Source organism: Leguminivora glycinivorella, chromosome 9, assembly GCF_023078275.1.
Source record: "Leguminivora glycinivorella isolate SPB_JAAS2020 chromosome 9, LegGlyc_1.1, whole genome shotgun sequence".
NCBI classification, from domain to species: Eukaryota; Metazoa; Arthropoda; class Insecta; order Lepidoptera; family Tortricidae; genus Leguminivora; species Leguminivora glycinivorella.
This window is the reverse complement of record NC_062979.1, coordinates 7,627,933-7,652,964: the sequence shown is the minus strand read 5'-3', so window position 1 is coordinate 7,652,964 and position 25,032 is coordinate 7,627,933. Positions and strand designations below refer to the sequence as shown.

Genomic DNA, 25,032 nt, shown 5'->3' with positions numbered 1-25,032 from the left:
AAGTTGTTTCTTGCCTGTAATTTTAAAAATGTCTCAGGCTCTTGATTGTTCATAATTTTTGTGTTGTTGCAATTGAATATCACGTAACGAGGCATTTTTTATGTTTTGATTGACTTCAACTTACAAAAATTGACGCCCGAAAGCTGCAAGCTGCGATTAAAGACGGACAACTCAGTGGATTTCACTGAGTTCATTTGACACGCTAAGTAGATACGTTTGCTTGATCTATGGTATATATGACATCTGTGGTTTTTATCACTCATCCGCGTGGATAAGACATCTGTCACATCTGTCACTCTCACACTGACATACTTGCCAAAGCGTGACGAAAGTATCCCACCAGAGTCCAGATGGATAAGTGATAAAATTGGAAGCATAAAACGCCGGCTGGGATTAGTGACTTGGATAAACTATCATAAGATCATCATTTAATGTCAAGTATGCAGGTAACGAATAACTTGTTAAGTAGAAAAGAATATTTGTGTTCAACTGCGCAATAAACTGTCACCTGCCGTCCTAGCTAGAATGACAATCGTTGACGCTATGTGGCGATCGCAAAGCAAATGGCTCTCTCACAATACGGCTGTATTCGCTCGGCTGAGCGATAGGGAGAGCTGGCTACGATACGCTGCAGTGTAAGTAATTGTGACATATGCTAGGCAGTCTAGGCACCCTACCCGACACAAAAGGCAGAAGCTCGTGTCGGAAGTTAAGACTCATTTTGGATCGCTGCGACTATGTATGTACATACATAAATATCCCTGGATCATTATGACTATCAAACATTCAAGAAAATAGGAGAACCTACTCACGATACTCTCACCTTATACGCTGCCGCCATCAGCAACTCCGGTGTGGCAGATATCCGATGAACAGTTCTTTCCTTCAGCCTTATCATTTGATTGTTTACCTCCTATCCTATATCTATAAAAAAAATTGAATTCATCGCCGCAACCGCCTGGAAAAAACTGCACTAGACTCCGAATCACTTCTCCATTAGCATGACCAAGTAAACAAGCCACAGACTAACAAATCATTCATTAGACCAAGAATCTCCGTCCAGGCAAACAAATTCAATCAGCCATTGTGTGATCTGCATAATACAAGCTGTGGGACAGGCTGACGGATGCGGACGGAGGCCGTAAATCTAAGCCATTGATACGACTATCATTGGGAGAAATTGCCTGACCCCGCGTGTGACGTGTTAAAGGAGTATCAGTTTGTTGGAAATGGGGTACACAACCACACACGATACTGTTTACGAATTGGAGAGTAATAAAATTGTTGAAGTCTTCACGGGACGATCGTGATAAAATAACATGATTTACCTATTTTCCGACATTTCGGCCAGATCCACCTATTCGTTGATAAGGCTATTATTGGGAGAAATTGATAAGGCTATCATTGAAACCCCGCGTGTGACGTGACGTATCAGTTTGTTAAATGAGTATCACTGTTTTGTTGGAGAGTAATAAAAATCACGGGACGATCGTGATAAAATAACATGTATTTTCCGACATTTCGGCCGGATCCACCTATTCGTTGATAAGGCTATCATTGGGAGAATTGCCTGACCCCGCCTGTGACGTGTTAAAGGAGTATCAGTTTGTTGGAAATGGGGTACACGATACTTGGACTTGCAGCCGTATAAAATTGCATTTTTTAGAGTTATTTTACCGAATTATGGAGCAACTTTAAAAGTGGAAAAATGGGAGTTAGATGTGGTCTCATGGCCTTTGAATCTAACCCAATATTCTACTATCTGAGTTGCGAAGACCTCATCTATCCACCTATTCATTGATACAACTATCATTGTGAGAAATTGCCTGACCCCGGGTGTGACGTGTTAAAGGAGTATCAGTTTGTTGGAAATGGGGTACACGATACTTCGAATCGGAGACTAATAAAATTACTTTTTTAAAGTGATATGACCGAAATGCGGAGAAAGTTTAAAAGTGGATTTGGCATCTAGCCCAGTGTTGTGCCATCTGAGACGCGAAGACCTCATCTATCCATCTATCCTTTGATACGACTATCATTGAGAGAAATTGCCTGATCCCGAGTGTGACTATTATTTTGTTGGAAATGGGGTAGACAGAGACACGATACCTCAACTAGCAGCCTAATAAAATTGCTTTCTTTAGGCGCTTTTCTATGGAGAAAAGTTAAAAGTGGACAAATGGGAGTTACAATTGGTCTCTTGGCCTCTGAATCTAGACCAACGCCGTGCCATCTGAGTCACAGAGGCCTCACCCGGACTGTACACCTTTTTTTGATACGACTATGGATAGATGGAGGATGGGAGAAGATCGTGCGGCCAAAAGAGCTCTTCTGTGGCGATCCACTGAAAAACGGCTGGTCGGAAGGCCCAGGTACCGATGGATCGATTAGGTCCAGAAAGACCTGTGTGACCGAGTGGCATCTAATCGCACAGGATAGGAGCGAATGGTGGAATCTAGTGTCGGAGGCCAAGATCCACTTCGGGTCGCTGAGCCGTAGTAGTAGTAGTAGTAGTAGTATCATTGAGAGAAATTGCCTGACCCCGCGTCTAAGGTGTTAAGGTTCTGTCTGAGGAGTATCAGTTTGTTGAACATTAGGTATACGCTTTACTTGGGCTTGGTGACTAAATAGGAGTACATTCTTTAAACTTTTTGAGTGATTTGACCGACATACTGTATGTATGAGCTCATAACGAATGACGCCGGAAACTAGAAAATGTGGTAGACGCGGTACTTCGACTAAGACTAGAACTTTCTTTAGTTCTTAAAGTGTGATTAATTACAAGTAAATATAAAAGCATAGGTATAACACATTGGCCACCGAACTGGAAAATATTTAATAGAAATGTTAACGGTCCTCAGATGGAAAATGGCCTTAAGTTTACCTCCCACAAACCATTGTATGCGGGATTGATATTACTGTCTTCGGGAGAAATGGGTTGACCTTACAGAGTGCTTGCAACACGATCTGAGTATTAGTGTATTGTATCGCTCGCAAACTAAACTTAGGTCGAGAATTGGGTCTAATCTTTTACTTAAATATATTTAGAAGAGAGCCTTAAGCCCAGAAACATGAGAGAACACTCTTGTCAGAGGAAGTAGTCATATTGATCTGCTTTACCTATAGAATTAACATTTTGTGATTTGTTTTTTTTGAAGCAAACTTTTTAAATATTATGTAGGTAGTTATTTTGATTGTGATTATTTCATGCCATAAGGAGCCTTCTGAATAAAACGTTTAAAAGTTCAATATTTAAATCGATGAGCTCTATCTTAGACTACGAGTATGTCTTCGCTTTCCATCAGGTATGACTAGGACCAATCGCCGATCAGTTCATAATAAAAGTAAATTCGTTAGTCCCCTTCCTAAAATATGCTGAAAATCTTGTTGAAACCCAATTCCATTTATAGAAAACTGGCAGTTTTACAAGAATATACAAACCCCCTTATTCATAAACGCTCACTAAAGTTGTCAAGCCGATAAAGTTCGTTTGTCCCTTTTGATCACACCAATACGTCGGAAAGGGACAAACAAACTTTATCGGCTTGATAACTTTAGTGAACGTTTATGAATAAGGGGGTTATTATGGTTCAATAGAAATATCGGTTCTGTACACCATTTCAATACATTAAACCTTCCCATTAACTGCCCCAACTAAACACGTATTTTCGTTCCCACTTACACAGTACCTCGTTTACATATTTTTAAATCAGTAAGGTGTCTCTCGTAATGGATGTATCCACGAACTGCAAAATTATGGCCAAGTGGTTAATGCAGAAACAAAAGGTGTTGAATTATGGCCCGGCGCTGTGAGAAAGTCTCTCCAAACGTGTTTATTTTTGGAGTTTTAACCGGCGAGGGGATACTGTTTTTCAAAAGAAGATGTGAGTTGATTTGTTGATTTTTGTTGTTTGGTAGGTTTGTCGTAGCCCAAAAAGCAAAGTGGATTTCTAAAATCTAAGGTTTCATAGTTTCATCGGTCAGTCATTTGGTGAAGAATCTGTCATTGTAATGGAGGAGCTTGGTATTTTGCCCGTTGAGGATTTGGTAGTTGAGTATTAGTTAATCTGGTTTTCATAATACAATTTCAATGTTTAAGTTAAAGCCTTATCTCGCATAATAAATCCCTTGTTCCTCGTAGATAACCAAGTTTGATAACTGGCTTTATATGAGGAAAAAATATTCTTCTTTGCTTACCCAGTTTGGAAACTAGAATTTATTTTTCCTCATAGAAAACCTTTATTTTTTGCAGTTTTCTACGAAGAATTTATTTTCTTCTTTGCTTACCCAGGTTTGGAAACAAGAATTTATTTTTCCTCGTAGAAAACCATTATTATATTATGCGGTTTCCTACAAAGAATTTATTTTCTGCTTTGCTTACCCGGTTTGGAAACAAGAATTTATTTTTCCTCGTAGAAAACCATTATTTTATGCAGTTTTCTATGAAGAATTTTTTTTTCTTCTTAGCTTACCGGTCTGGCGCAGTCGGTAGTGATCCTGCCTGCTACGCCGCGGTCCCGGGTTCGAATCCCGGTAAGGGCATTTATTTGTGTGATTAGCACAGATATTTGTTCCTGAGTCATGGATGTTTTCTATGTATATAAGTATTTATATATTATATATATCGTTGTCTGAGTACCCACAACACAAGCCTTCTTGAGCTTACCGTGGGCCTCAGTCAATCTGTGTAAGAATGTCCTATAATATTTATTTATTATTATTATTACCCGGTTATGAAATGGGATTTTTTTTCCTCATACAAAACCATTATTGTATGCAGTTTTCTACGAAGATTTTTTTTCTTCTTAGCTTACCTGGTTATGAAATGGATGGGTTTATTTTTCCTCATTGATAACCACTACCTACATATTTCATGCAGTTTTCTAAAGAGAAAATTCTTTTTCACCCAGCCCAGCTTTACTAGCCAGCTTTGGAGCATCAAGTTGTGATTTGTAAGGAATAACTTTGCAATCTTGAGATAAAATGCAACTTTGTCATTTGTTTTTGAAGTATCAAGAGAGCTTAATACGTGTATATCGACTTAATACGTGAGTAACCCGCTTAAAATATTTTTAAATATATCAAGAGAGCCTTTAACAGTCGGTGTGGTGAAAAAGAATTTTCTCTTTAGAAAATTTCATTAAATATGTAGGTAGTGGTTATCAATGAGGAAAAATAAACCCATCCATTTTATAACCAGGTAAGCTAAGAAGAAAAAAAATCTTCGTAGAAAACTGCATACAATAATGGTTTTGTATGAGGAAAAAAAATCCCATTTCATAACCGGGTAAGCTAAGAAGAAAAAAAATTCTTCATAGAAAACTGCATAAAATAATGGTTTTCTACGAGGAAAAATTAATTCTTGTTTCCAAACCGGGTAAGCAAAGAAGAAAATAAATTCTTCGTAGAAAACCGCATATAATAATGGTTTTCTACGAGGAAAAATAAATTCTTGTTTCCAAACCGGGTAAGCAAAGAAGAAAATAAATTCTTCGTAGAAAACTGCAAAAAATTTTCCTACGAGGAAAAAAAATAACAAAAGAATATTTTTTCCTCATACAAAGCCAGTTATCAAACTTGGTTATCTACGAGGAACAAGGGTAATAAATATGCATGTACAGGTAGACAAACATACTTGTAGGTACAATTATTAAATGTTTTCCTATTCTGTATAATTATGAAGTACTAGGGTCGAATTGGGAAATAAATATTATCTGTGAGCTATCTTTTTAATAATGCTGTATTTGTTATATAATTTTAGCTTAATTCTTTCAATTTTACAGCGCATTGGCCTATATATAAATAAGCTGTAATGTTGTAAAATTTTCTTTGAATAAATAAATAAATAAATTATTGCCATTGGGAGAAACCCATCTAATATGTAAAACTATAATTAGGATTGTTTACTGTATAGATACTTATATGTATACTCTGTTTATTTTAATGAATAGATAATAGAGTATTTCACTAAATTCATAGACAGGAAGGAAATAGGCAACGTACCTTATACATATAGTAAACTAAAATACATATTCGGTAATTAAATATTCCTTGGCTACATTATGTCATATATGTATAAACATGATTTGCAGGTGTTTTGTACCTATATCAACTCAAGCCTGATACGACTATCCAGCCTGGACCATAAAGCGTGACCCATACACAAGCGACATTCATAAGACGTGGAACGGGCGCCTGAGCCTTTACGTCTGTCGTAAGGCGCGGCTTGCGTCTTTCCTTACTATTACTTACGTCTTTCCTATACAAAATATACTGAGACGACGTTTTTTCAGGCGTCCATTCCATGTCTTACGACTCACGTCGCTTGTGTGTGGGTCACGCCTTAAGGCCCGATTCCATCTAAACAATAATGTTAAGAAACGTCAAATGTAGCTCCAGATATACGCTGACATGTCCGACACATATTTTAACTATAATAAAGCTCGAATTGCGCCGTCAGTATAAACTGCCAAGGTTAAGTTATGATAAACAAGGGCGATATTGATGTATATAATATTTTTATTACAGAGCATACTTGTAATGTAATAACATCAAAATGTAATTCAAACGTTGCGGAAAAACGTTGTTAACTTCGATTATTTCCGCAAATCTAAGGTAAAACGGTATTTGTACTATGCGATTACGTTGGTCAATATTTTTAGGTATAGTATACCTAATGGTACCTAAAGGAAAAACATCTCGAAAATAACACTGAAGGTTTAATATCGATGAAATTTTGTAGAAATAAATTGTGCTGAGAATGTTTTCTGTTTCAATTTTTCTTTCATTACGATTATGGATATTTTTATATCGATTCGATTCGATTTATTCGATTTTATTTTATCGTGAGGACATGATGATTGTATATTTAATCTATTTATTTTTAAACCATTTATACGGCGGAGTATTGATACCTGCAATCCTGTAAAAGCACAGCAAAAACAAAATGCAATCACACAGTTAAATCGTTAGTTCAAAATATCAGTTACGTTAGTACCAGCACCGAAAATAAACTGTACATACCTTATGTTTTCTTTCTTCTTTCTTCTGTTCACTTCGATTGGCCAATCTTACACTACTTAATTCTATTTGACCCGAAAACCACGATAGTATTGTCTCAGTCTAAAATAAGGATGGCGATACGTGTCGTGCGGGATTCGGGCCAATTTGGGCAATTTTACCCGGAGCCAAAAGAAAGTCCGACGTACCGATACATCGACACACGAAGGAGGACCGTGCGGCAATTATTGCATGTTTATGATTGTAATAATATCTCGCATACACCAAAAGTAATTACATCGACAGCGACGCAACTTTTGGCTCCAACGCGCCTTAAACTATACACCGACCGATTCGAAACACCCCCAAAAATTATTAAAAGTAAAGACAGTGCGAGCGTTTCGTTTCGTCGGATTTATTTATCGATAAAGGCCAAACACTATCGGACACACCCTTTAAAACATCGATATTAATATCGCGATGTAATTAAAAACGTCAATTCGGATGTTTTACGGCAACGTTGGCAATAAAATGGGAGTGGGGTACGTAGGGTCCGATGGCGGCGGTGGAAATTAAAGTGCGCCAAAATTCCAACGCATGCGGGCACGGCACCTTAGGCCTTTAGGCGTCGTGCTGAATGCGTAGGAACTGTGAGGCACCTTAACTGGGGCCCCTTCTACCGCCGCCCCTGTTTACATTTTGCGCGCAATGCCAACATTCCAGCTCCGAACATTTGAAAATGGAACACCGTTATTTTGAAAGAAGCTGATACGCGCACTGGCTGTTTCTTATGGCCAGTGAGCCTATGGTGTTTCGAATGTTGTCTATGGAACTAGAATCTTCAGCATGGGACTGCATACGTACCGCACAGCCGAGCGACGTCAGACAGTGCGTGTATCTGGAGGGTGCTTAAAACTAACACAATAAGTTAAATACTTTTCTCAAAATTTTTAACATTTTATTTTTTTATAATTTTTTTAATGTCTCACCCGATTTCATCTGCGACATTGTACAACCACATATATAAATTATTCGGAACGATAAAAATAAGTCATCATTAAAAATAGAGTAGATTAAATCTTTTAAAAAATATTTAAATAGAAAAAACTTGTATAACATTGCATCTAGTATTAAAATTAGTCTTGCTTATAATTTTAAAGTTTATTGTACATATTTACAGAAACTGTATTTAACAGTAACAATGATCTATCGTCAGGTATAGGTTCTATCACATTGTCTTTAACACTTCGACCGTTGTAAAATCGATCTAAACACAATTGCGTAGAGTTTATTCGGTGAAGCCCGACACTGGTCCCAACTGAGTGACTTATAGTTAAACTAAATTACATTTAACTAGTAATTGACTCTATCGCAATTTGAACGCAGTTGTTTCACAACCGTATTAAAGTATTGCTACAGTATTTTGAGTCGAAAACATTTCAATACGGGCTTAGCCTGGTGCCAACCGTTTACAAGAAACGTCGTAAATAATTTATAAAAAAAATTATCGTTTGATTTTAGTATCGCTTGTCAGTTGTAAATAAAAGGTTGGCATCTTGGCTATGTCCCTTAATTTAAGTTTCAGTATTAGCGCTTGATGGATCGTATGGAAGCACTGAAACTTTTTTCGCACAAAAGTATCAAATTTACAACTTGATCCCTATTTGATATTCAGTAAATTGTAGCTCGTACGAGCAAGATGCGCTGGTAGTTATGTCTAAAGCTGAACTAGACCAAATAGATATCAAGTTGTAATGTTCAAATGAATTTTAGTAGCTTTCAAGTCTTTTTGTGCTCTATAAAACCTAAAAGATTTTCAAATTATAATATAATTTCTCTGTAAATGAAATGAAAATTCATGATAAGCTGCGTGTGTCACATTCTAAGGCACATCATAGAGGCAGAAAATATCCACCCTTTTATATACCAAAAGGGATGTATACAAAAAATATATGATGCCAAATAACTTATGAAAATATACAATGTATACTAGTTTTGAAAACATAAATATTTTCGGGCAATTTGATTATAATCTTAAGAATAAATCGAGAATGTCAACTTTAGGGATGAGAAACACAACTAAATGTTGCAGCTGTACTTTTAAAGGACACGCGTGTCCAAAGTATTGAAATATGCCATTCCTCGCGGCGTGAATAATCGGCAACACGTGCCAAAAAACTTAATTTCGCTTTTAAATATATGTTTTCGAATTTACATGCCTTTTGTAACACTGTCAGAGCCGAACAATATTAACGGCATCTTTGCATGGCTAATTTTGACATTCATGACAACTCAATTTAAAAAATAAGCCCATAAATATGCTTTAAGCGTTGCGCAATGTATATTTAAATAGGATTCAATTTCTTAATCTTATTAATTACTTGACATTACACTGTACAATAGTTCTGTCAAGTCTAGCTCTCTAAAAATTTGTACAACTATTTTTACAACGACATAAACCTCTTTCAGAGTAATTGCTGGTTAAGTAAGTACTCGAGTTAAGCCTCCGTTACAACTTTTTTTATTCATAAGTACGAGGATGCTGGCTGAAAATAAATAAACAAAGGAAAAAAAACAATAAATATCCGTTTTCATCACACACAATCGAATAGACATTTTTTGTTTTTCTTTTTTCACCGAGCAGAGCATTTTTTCAGCCAGCATTTACTTAAAATGATTGAGAAACAAATGCTTACTGTAGAAAGACAGCCAACAGCCTCGTGCAAATAAACATATACATTCACTTTGTGACCACGATCTGTAATAATACTGAATTCAACAGTCGTTTTCGAATTTAAGTACATTTTTAAGGCACTCCTTAGATAGAAGAGATACTTGTTACTAACACTTATATTAATTTATTGTTATGTATGTTCAATTTGACTAATAAAATTGAACGTACTACGACTTGAACATCTTTTAAACATGTTTAAAGGTTGAAATAAACTATATCACCCAACTTTATTTTAACCTTCATATCGCAATGTACGAACTGATGAAAATATTGATCAAGTCGTAGACATATTAGCAACTACTCACGTAGCAAAACACACAACATGCTTTCCTTATACTGGATGGATCACAACACAGGTGCACACTGGATAAGTACAGGTATCAATATTGCTAACCTTTTGCATGAATTCTAATACACATTTTCAATGCATACTTAAACAGTAAAAAACGTAAAGTTCTTTATAAAGGACATCGCTAATTTACACGTCTCCTGCAACGTCCTACTCACCACAAAGTTCAAAGGAATAAAAATGTGTAAAAAATTCCATGTCGTGTCGGTTACACCCTAACGAATTCAGATCTCGACTATACTAACTACAGTATCAAAAATATATATTAGGATTTATGATTAAAAATATTTATAACTTTAGAATTACTTTGAGTAAACAGAGATCACCCACGCAAGCGGAGTCCGAAGTTACTACAGCACCAACACTAGCACCAATAGGAAAATTATTCTATTATGACGTCACCACTGAAAGCTCGATTCTAATTGGTCAGTTCTGTCTTTTTTTTTATTGGCTGCCAGTAGTGGCGTCAAACAGAATTTCCGTCTCGACGTAACTTTACAATCACTGGAGCGGGGAAAGGAATGATTTGAAATTGGAATTCGTTGCGTTCAGAATTCGTTGTACTTATAAACTATACAGACGATGGCACTTTTATTAATGGCCTGCAACTTAATGAGTAAAATGCATTAGAACAAAAACCTTACATTACGGATATAAACATAATGTACAATCGTCGTACTTAATAGGTATTGCTAAGCCTCGCAATCATTTTGGTAAACCGAGTCACGTTCCGTACAATATTTGCGTCCGCCATTTAGCTACTTGCATCTGTATTCCATCAACTATTTATGATAATGACTCCCCGGTCTTCGTTTGATTTAAGAGGATCCGACCTGGATATACCTTTTCAAGAAGTTTATTTGACTTACGAAATTTTATACGTCAAATCGTGCGGCTAAAACAATGTCGGCTCCTGTTACGGCCATACGAATGCTTGATGGCGACAGCTATGTCGTTTAACTTAAGTAATTGATTCATTTAAACGGCTTTTACTGATTTATGAAACCCTGTTGCGATGTCCGGCGGATTATTAATATCTTTATTAAGTTTAACGCTCAAAATGCGAACCTGGTTGCTTTTTATTTCTTCGGTGGGTATAATAGAAAAATGTTGTCCATGTATAAAAAAGCAAGCGTATCGTTATCAGGACACTTTATTGGATAATAAAATTAAGGATAATCGTGACTTTTACGAAGTCAAGTGCCGGTGTACCGTTACAACAAAACAAGCAAAAGAAAAGAAAGAGGCGTGCAGAATTAAGTCATAATTTAAGGACGTTGGGCAACGCTTATCGAGCCTCCTACGGTCTGGTATCTCGCAACACTCACTGACCACACAAAAAACATAATAAAACAAGAAAAATAACAGCAATATTATTTCTCAATTCGCTAAGACTTTAAGGCGAATAACCGTCCAAAACAATTGTTGCGCGCGCAACACTCGCAGTTTTTTTGAAATTAAGTTGGTGCGTAGGCGACGCCCGAGCCGCCGTGGGCGGGCGGAAGTGAGAGCGGATTCGCGTCCTTGTCTAACAAGTACAAACACGGGTAAGTAAAAACGGAATAGGCGATAAAGTAATTCCGCAATGTCAGTTGGAACAAGGCTCTTCAGTTTATGACCACTTTCGGATCTGACGTAAACAGAATTCTTAGCATACGCGTTGATACGGGGGCCATCGATTCGTATATTTACTGCCGAATTAAAGCGAAATACATACGTATTGAAATTCCATAAACTCCAGGTGTAATTGCCCCGATGAGTCCGATATCCATTATGATGCAATCAAATGAATGTATTTATGAGTTATACGGATCGGATATCGGCTTGGAGTCATTGCTACCGGTTGCAATTACTAAAGTCATAATATGTTTAATCAATTCATTATGAAACCAATCATAGCTTCTATTTATGATTTATATTCTAAATAATTTAATAAGAATTTAGTAAAGACATACATTATCAAGATACATAAACTGAATTTGTACGTTATATTTCCTATTTGCAGTTTATGACATCAAAAGTATCAAAACGTATTGTATATCACCATTTCCCCTTTCACCCTTAGTTTATCCCGTCTATTTTTACGCTTCTGGCAAATCTTTTGAAATACTGCGCTCTGATTGGCGCGGTCGTTACTAGGAGTGCGCCGGCGGCGATAAACCGCCTATAACTGTCGCCGCTTTGTACTAAATATCCAGGCGATGCTGACGGGATTCGATCGCATATCATATCGATATTATCGATAGCAGCAACGGTAGCTGAGTGGTTCAGGCTTCAATTGTAATCAAAATCTATATAGGAAGTTAGAAGCGTCTATTTTTGCAGCAAATGCTTCAGTATAATAATGACTTTCTTCAAAAAGAGTTGTATAAGTTTCTAAAAGGTTGACCGCCTATAACTGTCGTCGCTTTGTATTATTATATCCAGGCGATGCTGACGAGATTCGATCGTAGATCATATCGATAGCAACGGTAGCTGAGCTGCTGCTCATAAATTATAGAAAATAATTAAGGAAGGAAGGTATCAATAGAGCAAATAGTAATGCACTGTGCGGTTTAACAGAAATTTCCCACATACGCCCCCTGCTGTGCATTGCCGATTTTTTTTTTATTTTTTTTTTTTAATCGTAGCAGAGATTTCTTCTGGAATCTCCTGAGGCTTGGTTGACTGGTGCTTACCACAGCCATCCCAATCGCTTTCATAGTTAGTACAACACAGGTGTATATGAGTAAGAGCTATCACCAGATTTTTTCCTAGAACACCGGTCAAGCGTGCACCTACCCCCACTTCCAATCATAAAAAAGGTTCGATACATAGCGTGATATGGAACCATAAACACTGGGAAACATACTTGAGTGAGCTTCCTGATTACAAGCGAGTGATAAGAGCGTGACGTGAGCAGGAAGAGTACGTAACCGTGGCCGGCGTTCGAAACTTGAACGATAACAGTTTCGTGAAGGTTACGTGCGTTTTTCAATTTCCGTTTTTTTTTTACGTACATCTAAGGTACTGAGCTAGGTAGGACGGCGGATGGTACGGCCTATGGATGCTACTCAAGGGCAATGTTCAATTTTCAAACTTAGAAATTCCTAGCGCTTTTTTAAATAATTCAATGAGAGTACTTACAGGGAGTAGAATAGGTATTTCAACCACGGTTGGCGCGTTCGTAGAAGGAAATTCATGAAATTATACATTTATACGTACGTAAAATACATATATCACCTTTTATAGTAGGCTACAATCACATTTCCGGGAATTGGAAGTAATAAATAATTGAAAAGAAAAAAATCAGACTTTAATTTACATTATTAATATATCAATTATTATACGCATGCGACTTTTTCGATTGCTTAAGTGAACGTTTTATATGATTTTAAAGCAAATTAAACGGTAATTGATAACTATATAACAAGTTTAATGATAATTATACGTTACGAGAAACGCACTTAGCGAGACTGATAAAGGAATCCAGACACCATAAAACCCAATTTAAATATTAATTTGTGTTAAATGAACTCTTTAGCGAGTTATTACAAAATGTTATGAAAGTTTTTGAAATCGTAAAATCCTAAATTGGAAAGTGGTGTCTGAAATTCGAATGTAGCCGTCAGATAACGATCATTTAAATCCAGGGCGTGTTGTTACCGAATGCGCGAGCGCAAGCGATTTGAGAGATCAAAGAGTAGCCAACGTGCAACGGACCAATCGTCTAGGCTCCCAAGCAAAACGAAACGCAAACTATCAATATTATAGGACAAATAAATAAATATTATAGGACATTCTTACACAGATTGACTGAGGCCCACGATAAGCTCAAGAAGGCTTGTGTTGTGGGTACTCAGACAACGATATATAATATATAAATATTAATACACATAGAAAACATCCATGACTCAGGAACACATGCTCATCACACAAATAAATGCCCTTACCGGGATTCGAACCCGGGACCGCGGCGTAGCAGGCACGGTCACTACCGACTGCGCCAGACCGGTCGTCAAAATATCGCGCTAATATAGAGAAACGTTAGAAAGACTATCTTAGTGTCAAGGCGATGGTGACTGTGAACTTGGCAAGGCCGGTTGAGGGCTAAGGATTAAGAATCCAGCCAAGGGGGAAAAATTTGCATGTTTGTGCGTTTAAGCGAAATCTACTTATACAGCTTAAACCTAGCCATTGCATACTGTCTCATAAGCTGGTTTCACCGTTCACATCTTCCACCAAACAAAGGCTCCTAATCCGACAGACCTCACAGAGAGTTCAGTTGGTCTTATTTCTACTTTTGTTGACAATATACCAATAGTCATCATTTAAAATATTTGAAGAGACAAAGACAGCCTTGAATCAGATTCAAATATCCGTGGTGCAAATAAATTCCTTGCCAGAATTCGAACCCAAGACCACCTCGCAGAGCCTACCAACTATCCTAAACTGGTCGTACTTTTAAAAGTATACTCGTTAAACGATCAGAACGATAAAGATTCGGACAATACCGATAATTTATTCATACAGTTCCAGGAACCCAACCAGTGACCCTCCGAGAGTTTTCTAGTGAAAACGAACTGGTTCTGCTGATACAGTTTTTTCGCTTCACTTGATAGTTAATGACAGCAATTTGGATAACTGGAGCAGGTTGCAACGAGCCAGCCATTACTTGGGCAGCCAACTTAGTTAAATTCTACGTTTTTTCTTATTAGCGAAATCTTTAAAATAAATACCTGAGGGGTTAACGACATTAAAAGCAACTTTACTGGTATATATGAACAGTGTTTATGAGATTAAACGCAAATACTAATACATATCTAGTTTTAATTAGCTATAATATTTGATTTATATTTAAGAAATTGTTGAAAGGCTGCCTTATTTTAGCATCTACGACACTCAGTCAACAAATTCAACATTTAACTTTCGACGTTTTGCCAAAAGCCGAAAACTACAATCTTGTCGATTGTCAATTATTTATACTACACACGCTGTCTTATAGACTGTTTCTCTTGAAAACAGCTCATTTTAACTTCGTCTACAAGTGGTCCTTCGAGCCAGATACCTCTGACTGGAATCCCTGATACCAGCATCTCGCAGCGCATAACTCCATTGAATATTTCCTAGCGATCAGCTAGTTTTAAATAAACCAGTAAATAAGCGAGCATAATGTATTCCGCACGCGTCTTGCTAACTCGCATCCTATTCAGCTCTGAAAACAAATCCGTCTTTGTGCTCTTGCGCCGATCCATCACAGCTTTTTCTATTGACGAGCTTGCACAAACAAAGCTTTCAAATGCTAATCTTTAGTACGTGCGGGGGATTAGTTCCGGAGGTCCGTGACGTGGGAATCTTTCTGGGCACGTAGTGGTCATAATTGTGTTTTTAGTGGAGCCTAAACGAGGCATTTGTCATTTGAACGGTCGTGGGATTTCGGCGGGCCTTGTTTCAGTCGCGCTTCACAAAGGGTAAGACTCATACCGCCAAGAGACCAGGAACTAGGTTGGAGATACATTGTCTATTTCAGCATAATGAAGCATTCTACAGTTGAGTGGAGAATCTTCTTTTTTGCCTTCTACTCGTTGAAGAGTGTCGTGGTCAGCTACTGACATCAGATCAGGTTTTGGCGTTCTCGAAAACACTCGTACATCGAAGAGAACATAAGGAATGTTATCATGCTTGAATATTAATTTTAAAACTCTCGAGAACTGCATAACCTGTACTACAAGCGTACAGATGTTCAGATGTACAGATGTCCAATAGGAGTTGATTCCTAGTGGCCTGGTCTTTTTCCTAGAAACCTTATTGATCGGATCACAGTATCCATAGCTCGAGCACGCGTCGGTACTTGATCCCGCGCATGATTTATGTATGACCGCCGCGGCTCATTTAACTACATGTATGCCGGAATCACAGACTATGCAGACACCGCATGAAGTGTTTACAGAGAGCGCGTGGTCACCAGTCATAACTAACTACAATTTTGAGCATAAAATACCACAATTGGAATAGCCCAATTGAGTAGCATCTTACAACATTACATGATCACAGCCAATTTTTTTGATGACCCATGGGGGCCATGGGGAATACGTTACGGATCCCACTGGCCTAGGAAAGCCAAGTAGGTATGTCCTACTCCCATGGACTAAACCTCCCAGGAAGTTCCATAGCTTGCTTTTGGGCGGATTTTCGGGAACACACTTTCACACAACTAGATCAAGCTGTTGCGTTCTCATGCTAAATGTCTACAGGAGAACATATGTGTGGTGAATTTGAGTTGGCTTGCATGCTCCGTCTAGTTGAGGTGGTCTGTTGGAATTATTGTGTTGCACGCAGCGCGCGTATCGCGCAGGCGCGGGGAGAATGCAAAGCTCAAACGCATCCCACGAATTTGAAAAGGCCTAAGAGTGATTTTTAGTAAAGTACTTGTAACTTTTCGAAATAAGGATTTTTATGTTCTGGATTGAGAGTTGCTGTCGATCTTTCTAATGACAAACAATTAAAGTTAAATTGGTGGTGATTCTATTGATCAAACTTCTTTTGCTGGTCGAACTACAACACCGCGGGTTAGAGCCGGCGTAGTGATTTTTTACCACCATTTGACTTATTTCACGTATTCATATGCGCATTATAATATGACCCAGTACTTCATACAAAATAAATATTTCACTGGGTTTTCAGTTTTCATTTTCATAGCTTTTCACCTGCGTCTACACCGGCAACAATTTATTAATTATTTATTATTCACTTTGATGATTCACCCATTTATTAATTATTTATTATTCACTTTGATAGAGAAATTACTAACTGATTAATCCTATTAAAACAATCCCCTTTCATATTTACATGATTAATAATGCATTCACAGCAACACTAATCATTTTCACGTACCAGTCTATATAATGTTCCTACAATCAAGAGAAAAGGGGCTTTAACACTTTCGCTACCAAGGACTGTCGGGTAAGTCTAGAAGCGTAGCCGATTACATGGGTTTCCCCGTAGCGAAAGTGTTAACACTTTCGCTACGATTCGGGTACACCGCTCGTAGAAGCGTAGCCGATTACATGGGTTTCCCCGTATGTAGCGAAAATGTCGTAGCGCCGCGTAGAGCCCGGTTTCGAAAGTGTTAAGTCTAAAGCGGCACGATTCATTATCAATTGGTATACCAATCTGACCCAAGCGGAGATAGAGCACGCGGCACGCCAATCGAGTCCCGGAAACACCGCCGCAAATAGACTTTCCCGGCCTTTTTCTGAACTGTTCTAGTGTCTTACTTTCAACGTGGTGTGTTAAACATTCCAATTAGGTTTATTACAGGTACTTTGCGATTTACTCCGTAATTTAAATTATTTTAGTCCGTTGAGTTGAGTACAATGTTGTATTCTGATTACTCTGTAGGAAACAATCTCATTGACAAGATAGAACAGGTGCATATACACTATTAGTATTCAACTAGTCATCTCAGTTTTGTATACCTATAGTACAACAGAATGCATCTATAGCAATTTTAAGTGGCACAACGCAAACAAAGATTCAAATCTAAAGATTGTTGTACACTTGCTAAACGTCCGTTCATCCGTTAGCCATTGTAGCGTAGGAACAGCACCGAAAACAGCGAGCAGCGTTCCCACGTAGCTGTCACCGCCAGCTATCGCCGCATCTACTCCAGTGGACAATCGGCCTAACAAAGCCTCGGACCCAATCATTCCCACGCGCTAACGGTAGAGCCTCCACGTTAGTTTGAATTTATAGACCCGACTGCGCCGCAGCACCTCCCATCCAACGCTCCTTTAATAGCCAGCCTCGAACCCGCCACGACAAAACCCCTATAACAACCGTCAATGGACAATAAACCGGTGTTATGATAGTAATGGGCCCGCCAAAGCGCATCGCGATGCCGATACAAAAGGATGACCGATAAGTTTGGTTTATTTCTTTCGTTGTTTGTTGAACAATGTTCGGATTCATGTCACTTCGAGGGTTGAACTGTGACCTTACAATGAGTTATGATTTTAATGGGAATTTCACAGGCAATTTAGACGTATATTTTAATTAAGATTTTACTGAGATGGTGAAAGGGATTAATAGTAGGAGAACTTCGAAGCAATGGTTTGAAGATTTACTGGGAATTATTTTCCTGCGTATAATAAAGGATAATACTCGTAGCGTCATTATTTTCATCGCCGGCAAAATGACATTTAATAGGAATGGGCTTCCTAATACTCCTAGATTTCAAATACGGAGAAATGATAAGCTACTTTAATATAGTCAGTCAGTCATAGCGCAGGAATCTTCCGCAAGCGTTGCAACATGGTCATATGTGTAACACAATCTCCGAAGTCGGCCGGTGTGACGCGGCGAGCGGTTTTACTCTATTCCTGGCGCGCGCGCGCCTAATTTTAACCATCTGCGTTCTGCGTCTCCCGTCTAGTTTTAGGAAGTGGGCCGACGTATTCGGCGAACTGATCCCGCTGTTTTAATACCGACATGCAAAAAATGGATTAGGAATTGAATAATTCACAACCTTATAATTGGATGGAGTCGATGACGCAATCGTCAACTGCCAATCAAGAGATCTATCGCAGATGTTTGTTAAGTGCGCAACTGGAAATATAATCGCGGGCCAATTATCGAAATGACATAGACGTCGGCCATATCCAGCGGACGGCACACTCCAGACTAAATCTATAATGGATGAGGCGCGTCCCGAGCGAGTCCGGTAAACGAGATCGCAAGCGCATACATAACTAAACAAGCTGGACGATCCGCGCGCTTATTCATTAATCTAATGGGATTAGAAGGCGACGGCATTGGGCACCCGGGCCGCGTCCGCCCGCCGGCTCCGCCACCGTTTCGAGACCACGAATAAATTTCAATTAGAGCATCGGCACTTCGCGGAAGGGAGATTCCTCGGGATAGCGTCGCACCTCAGCGGCCGTCGTCTGCATACAAAGGAGTCTCTCGGTTGCAAATCATTAGAATTGCGGTAAGTGAGATGTGAGGGGAATCCTGCGTATGATGCGGCGCGCAGATAATGATGTCGGGGGCTAGATGCGCGCCGCTGCCGGCCTAATGCGAGCGGGCGCCTCCCGCGATCTCACCGCAGATGCATACGAATGCATGTGTCAAATTGTATCGAGCATGAAGCACAATGTAGAATAATTTCTTACTGGATTTGTGCCACCCGCCGATGTCGATCGGACGCCAATTTGTAAGCGAGGACATAAAGCGTAGTGTAACGAAGCCCCTAAACAACGAAATAAGCGACGCATCAGCGAAATATCTCAGCGGTGACATGCCGCGGCCGGACTTTGCAGTCGCCGACGTAACGAGGGAAGCCGGTGCGCCCATTGTATTTATGCCTTAAACACAATTTATTTATTCGGCAAACATTACGGAGACACAAAATCTTGTCCATAAATACATGTGAAAGCACATATCAAGTATCGGAATGCAAACGGCAAGGCTCGTGTCTGAATTATGCAACAGCGGCTGCGCGGCCGCTGTAATAGTGCACGGAGTGCGCCTCGACGCCTAAAATAATACGCCAAGACGTAACGCACCGGAACGCCCATACCTACTGTTTTAACGATTAATAAAAACATCTGCGCCAAATATTGGTGCTTCTAAATGTGGTACTACGTTTGCATTTATATCTGGAAACTGACCCAAGAAACGTTCGCAGCTTCGGCTCTCGGATCGTTATTACGCATCCACGCGCTTGAAAGTTTCGAAGCTTACGTCTCCGGGGTCCTATCTCGACGTCGCCGTATCGTCCTGTGGCCGCACGCTTGCTTAATGGGCTGATCCATTACCTAAATGACGGCGCGAATCGAATTTACGACGGCCATTGCTCTCGCGGAAATTTCACCAAATTGACTCCTCGAGGAATCTCTTCATTTGTCCACCGGCGACGTGGAGAGGCGCATGCCATCTCGCGGATTAACGGTGACCATCGATCTCTCGCGGGTGGTCGGCGGGATGTTAATTACAGGGGAGAACCGATCATTTAATGCGAATTTTGCAAACATTAAATAATTACGAAAAAATCGAAGCAACGGTGCGTTCACGCGTGGAATAATAAATTAATGAACGCACCAGACACGGCAGGATGGACCGCGCTAAGAATCCTACAAAAAATTTGGAAATTCAAAAATTTCCGCTTCAAAGTTAATCAGGTTAACTTTTAAACGACTGTAGGTACATAATGAAAGGTAATGCTTGTACTGACACAATCAAAACAAACTAAAACGGGGATTAGAAAACGATGAAAGGAACAACATAGAACAATAGCTTTAGAACAACGTTCATTAAGTGCTGACCGAGGAGCGGTGAAGAAAGCCGACTGAATAATCCTAATCCTTAAACCACACGCGGTGACGATTACAACGCACCTATTAGGCAAATTAGCTTTATTGTTAGTTCGGCGATCGGCTTACAGCCGGACAATTATGTAGGAACATTAGAGCACAATACGATGAGTCAGCAAATCGTCCCAGCGTTTATCAAAACAATGGTATTGATAAGTTAATAAAGGAGGCGCGAGACAACTAACGAGCGATTACACCGGCGGGATAGACACGCGTACGCGGAATACGTTATAGGCGACGTGAGTCAGCCTCGCGAACGCTTATCTAAAAAAGAGAAGGAATTTACGACTCGTGTCGGGATCTCCGCAGTCGTTTTTGATCCGTTTCGAAAATAGAACTGAAGAATTCACAGCGGATTCCACACCGGACTACGCCGAAAGCGAAATCTGAGTGGCCCAGCGTTACGAAACCGACGCTCGATTAGGGATACGCGGGGGCACTGACCGACTTCTGCATACACCGCTAATTCATGCGCCGGAGCATCTGCATCCTACGACCGCAATATCGCGGGTTTCACGTGCTCGAACCGACGCCCTCGGAGCCACATGCTGCGAATACGTAAACCATCATATTTACGAGCCATGGCAGGTGAAACTGTACCCAGACGTTCGACTAGACGCGGCTTTTGAATATAAAGAATTATCAAACATGAACACGCCTTCCTTCCATCCGAGTCACGAATTGAGATGTGGAACGAATAGAACACAAAAACAGAGCGGATAATGATCTAAAGAGCGGTGCAGTTATCGCTTGGAATCGTAATTACCGCGTGAATATTTCAATCGAATCTGCTTATCGACGCCCCATGAACAATAACGATGGATATCGTCGTGGACGTATTATTTCCGTACGTCAAGAGATGGACCTACCGGGGGAGAGATTTTTATCGACGCGAACGCGAAACGAGTGAATCGACGTAATCGATTTCAACATATCAGAGCTGACAAGCGATATTCGAGGTCGGGGTGAAGGCGCAGTGGGCGCCGGATGGGTTCGAAATTAAAACGGTATGCAAATGAGAGCGGGAATTAATCGTTCGCTGCAATCGATGCGACGCAGCGAGAGCGGCTACTGAGTACAAATCGATGAATAAATAGTGTCCGATTAGCAACACAAGGTGTGTTCGGCGTTAATGGATGAATCGAGCGCTGAATGGCGCTACTACGCCGTATTTGGCTCGTGTTTGAGCTACGCGTTTCATTGATTAACTGTTCGCGGCACATAATGAAAACACTTGAATTAATGACGATTACACCAATATTGTATCAGGTTCAAATTGAATAGCGTCGGCACGAAATGTGAAAGCTACCGGGATACGCCGCTAGGTCAAGTTTGACAGGGGAATTTATAAGAATCACTCGCGGTGTCCGAAAGTAATTTTCAATTAAGTTTCTTGATAATCCGGATCACGAGGGACCGGCGGCGACAGCGCGTTCCCTTGATAATTGGAAACTGTCTCTAGCTACTGACACCACGTTAGAGCGGTGTTGAGAATTGGCCCTGTCCTCTAGTAATTACATAAAATAAATATTCGGGGCGTATCTTATTGAACGCTGATACATGTAACTGCTTTATATTTAGAACACACTTCCTCCAATTTCAAGAATAATCGCGATTATTAAAGTTCGAATGTTTTTTTATTGACAATAAATGAAAGGCCGATTCATCGATCATAATGAATCGGTAGTGGCGCACCACCGCTCCCATTTCCGATCCGAGGCGTCACACAAAACGTAAAACCGGTCGAGAGCGTTAATTATAATCGGATTTTGAATCTGATTATTTTACTACCGAATATTACTCTATGCGTTTCGACACCGTTCATCAATTTCGTTGATAGGATTTTTAGGATGATTAATTCAATGAGCGGTGCGAGATCCATTACAGCGTCTAATCGCCTCATGCTAGCTTAAAATGAGCATCGAACTCATATTGCCGTGGAATTATTGTTTGTTTTTTGACAGGATTGAAATCAATCAATCAGTATTGATACAGGCAGCTTTGGCAGCGTCACGATCGCTCCCTTGCCGTAAAACATTTTTCAACAGAAGCGAGAAAGTGTGGCAGCTCATAACTCATTTTACACGTCTGCGACGTCCGTATCTCGCGATCAGTTGCGACCTGTCAATTATCATCCGCAATCACTTACCCGACATATTCAAGGAATACTTGCATCACTGCACATTGCAATTGCGGACATGCGGACCCTCTTAAATCAAACTTGAATTATTTACAAATACTCTATAAAAATTCGCTAATCTAATTAACTTATTTAGAACGTGACTATGACGACGAACTGCAAGTCAATTCGCTAAACTGGGCTTAACAAGAGTGCCATCTGAACTACCGTTGAGGATGATGGGACATGTGGGGGTGTGATAGATGGGCGTGGGAGTAGGGTTGTCCGAGGGAGCCTATGGGGAGGGGGGACGGACAGGGGGGGTGCTGGTGGTACTGCTGTAACGGGGACGGCGCTAGTCCCGGGTGGTGCTCTATGGGGTACTGGATAGAGGACGGATATGTCAGTTGCCTCACCTTCATGTCCTCGTTATCTACGTTATAGGTGAGCTCGGTCTCCTCGAAGCCGGTGGCGGCCATGCGCTGCTCGCTGGTGGTGGGCGGGTCGGGCGAGTTGAGGCACGTCTGGATGAGCCGCTTGCCCGAGTCCGAGGTGATCATGGGCTGCAGCTTCCGCGTCGCGAACGTGTACACATGCCCCGTTTCCGAGGCCACTAGTAGCATCACTTGTGTGCCCGTAAGGGTTGACAGTTCGTACGCCTGCGAATGGAAAAAGAACACTGTTAACAACTGCATCGAACAAGCAAACCTGGAATGGATTAGAAGAGCCCTACATTAGGATACGCTATAGTGGCAATTAATGCAAGTCGTGTTACGAAATTTGTAGATTTCACTACCAGCAACGAACATGTTTCCCAAATATATTCTTAAAATCAGATTTATCATCGACAGCAAGTACTTCCCGGACGTCACAGTACCAGATACGATAAAGAATTGATGTTACGAGTTGGTTAAATAAAATTTATCTCTCCAACCTGCGAATCTGCATGATTCCATCGTAAAACAAAACTTTCTTCCCGCCCACGTGCGATTACACGTCCGACTCTCGGTCGGCGTCATAAACGCTCAAGGCGAAAACCTAAAGCCCATTCCCTAAAGAGTTTACAGCTTTGACGTCCAGTAGTTAAAGTTACCCTTAAATTTTGTGACCTTTTACCTCTCCCACGCGGCTAATTCGTAAGCAAACCTCTGCACGTTTCGGGAGCATATCACTATCTCACGGCACTCTTTGTGTGTGCATGAGGAATTATCACACCCACTGGCGCCCAGACGCCTACACCGCCTCCTAACACAAACATAAGCGGGTCCCAACGCATTCAAAATTCAATCTTAAACTCCAAGTTTTAAACTCTCTGGGACAGCAAAGTGATAAAGAGCAATTTGACACGGACAATTGACAAAACTACGGTAGCTCGACCTTTGATGTTCAAATTGATGTAAACTAGAATGCAAACCTTAGTGCGTGGGCAATACAGGTCTAGGCGGCAATGTTTGTTGATTTCTGAACGCAGAGTTATGTTGGGTACAATTCGCTTTTCGATTATGTAATGAGTGTTCGGCCGCCTATCGCCCACTAGTGGAGATCTGGAGATAGCGATCTTTGGTAACCACTCTACTTTGATCTGGTATACAAGATGGTTTCATTGTTTCGTGGCTCGTGTACAATGGTTAAAATTGTGTGTTTTTAAGCTGTGAAGTATGTGTCAATAGACAATTTAGCCTAAGAACTATTGATGTGCGTAGAGAAAATATACGAGTTTTCTTGTAACTAAAACTAACAATAATACAACTAAACATTCTCAATAACGGTCTAGAAGAAGACATTTTTATATCGGTATTAATTACTACATGACAAACAGCATCATCTTTTTAGAATACAAACAACTTCATATTTTAAGTAGGTACCTACAACATAAAACGCATCATGATCTCATCAACCAAAAGACGTTAATTGATGGAAATAAAGTTTAAAAAAATCGCAACGACGCAGTTTTTCTCTTCCTTATAGCAGCGGTCTACAACATAAGTTGTAAATATCCACAATCTGGATAGTCTAACAATGTAAGCAAAGGTAAAACTATATTACAAGAACTACCTATTCAGGTCTCGGTTTACAAAGTCTCATTGTAATTGACTGCCACTTGTTCATGTGTTCGAATTGATTTTAACGAATCCATACAATAATATGAACCACACCGCCGGTCGTTGTATTATTTATGATTTACGACATTGATTTTTTTTAACCTGAACTAATAACTATTTATGTTTTAAAAGCGTGAGAAATACAAAGCGAGAAGTTTTCGACATTTGTTCGTGGAGGTCTAAGATCACGGGTCAATCAAATATCAAATTTTGATGCGGATGTGAGGCAACATTTGATCAAATGTCGGATAATTCTGTCGATCAGTACAGTAAGTGCAAATTAGAAAGCCTATAATCCTATATAACTGCATAATTTTTAAAATATTGCTATTCTACTGCTGTAAGACACCTTAAATCTTAAGACCTTGAAGTGAAGT

General features: G+C 39.8%; 1 protein-coding gene across 2 annotated transcripts in view; it reads right to left on the bottom strand.

The window, feature by feature from the left end:
- Positions 1–25,032, bottom strand: part of LOC125229653 (serum response factor homolog) — a 359,536-nt gene that overhangs the window by 301,772 nt on the left and 32,732 nt on the right. For both annotated transcript variants that reach the window (XM_048134541.1, XM_048134542.1), the window contains exon 2: positions 22,970–23,212. In XM_048134541.1, the coding sequence (XP_047990498.1) occupies positions 22,970–23,212 (243 nt within the window). The remainder of the gene's footprint in view (positions 1–22,969; positions 23,213–25,032) is intronic.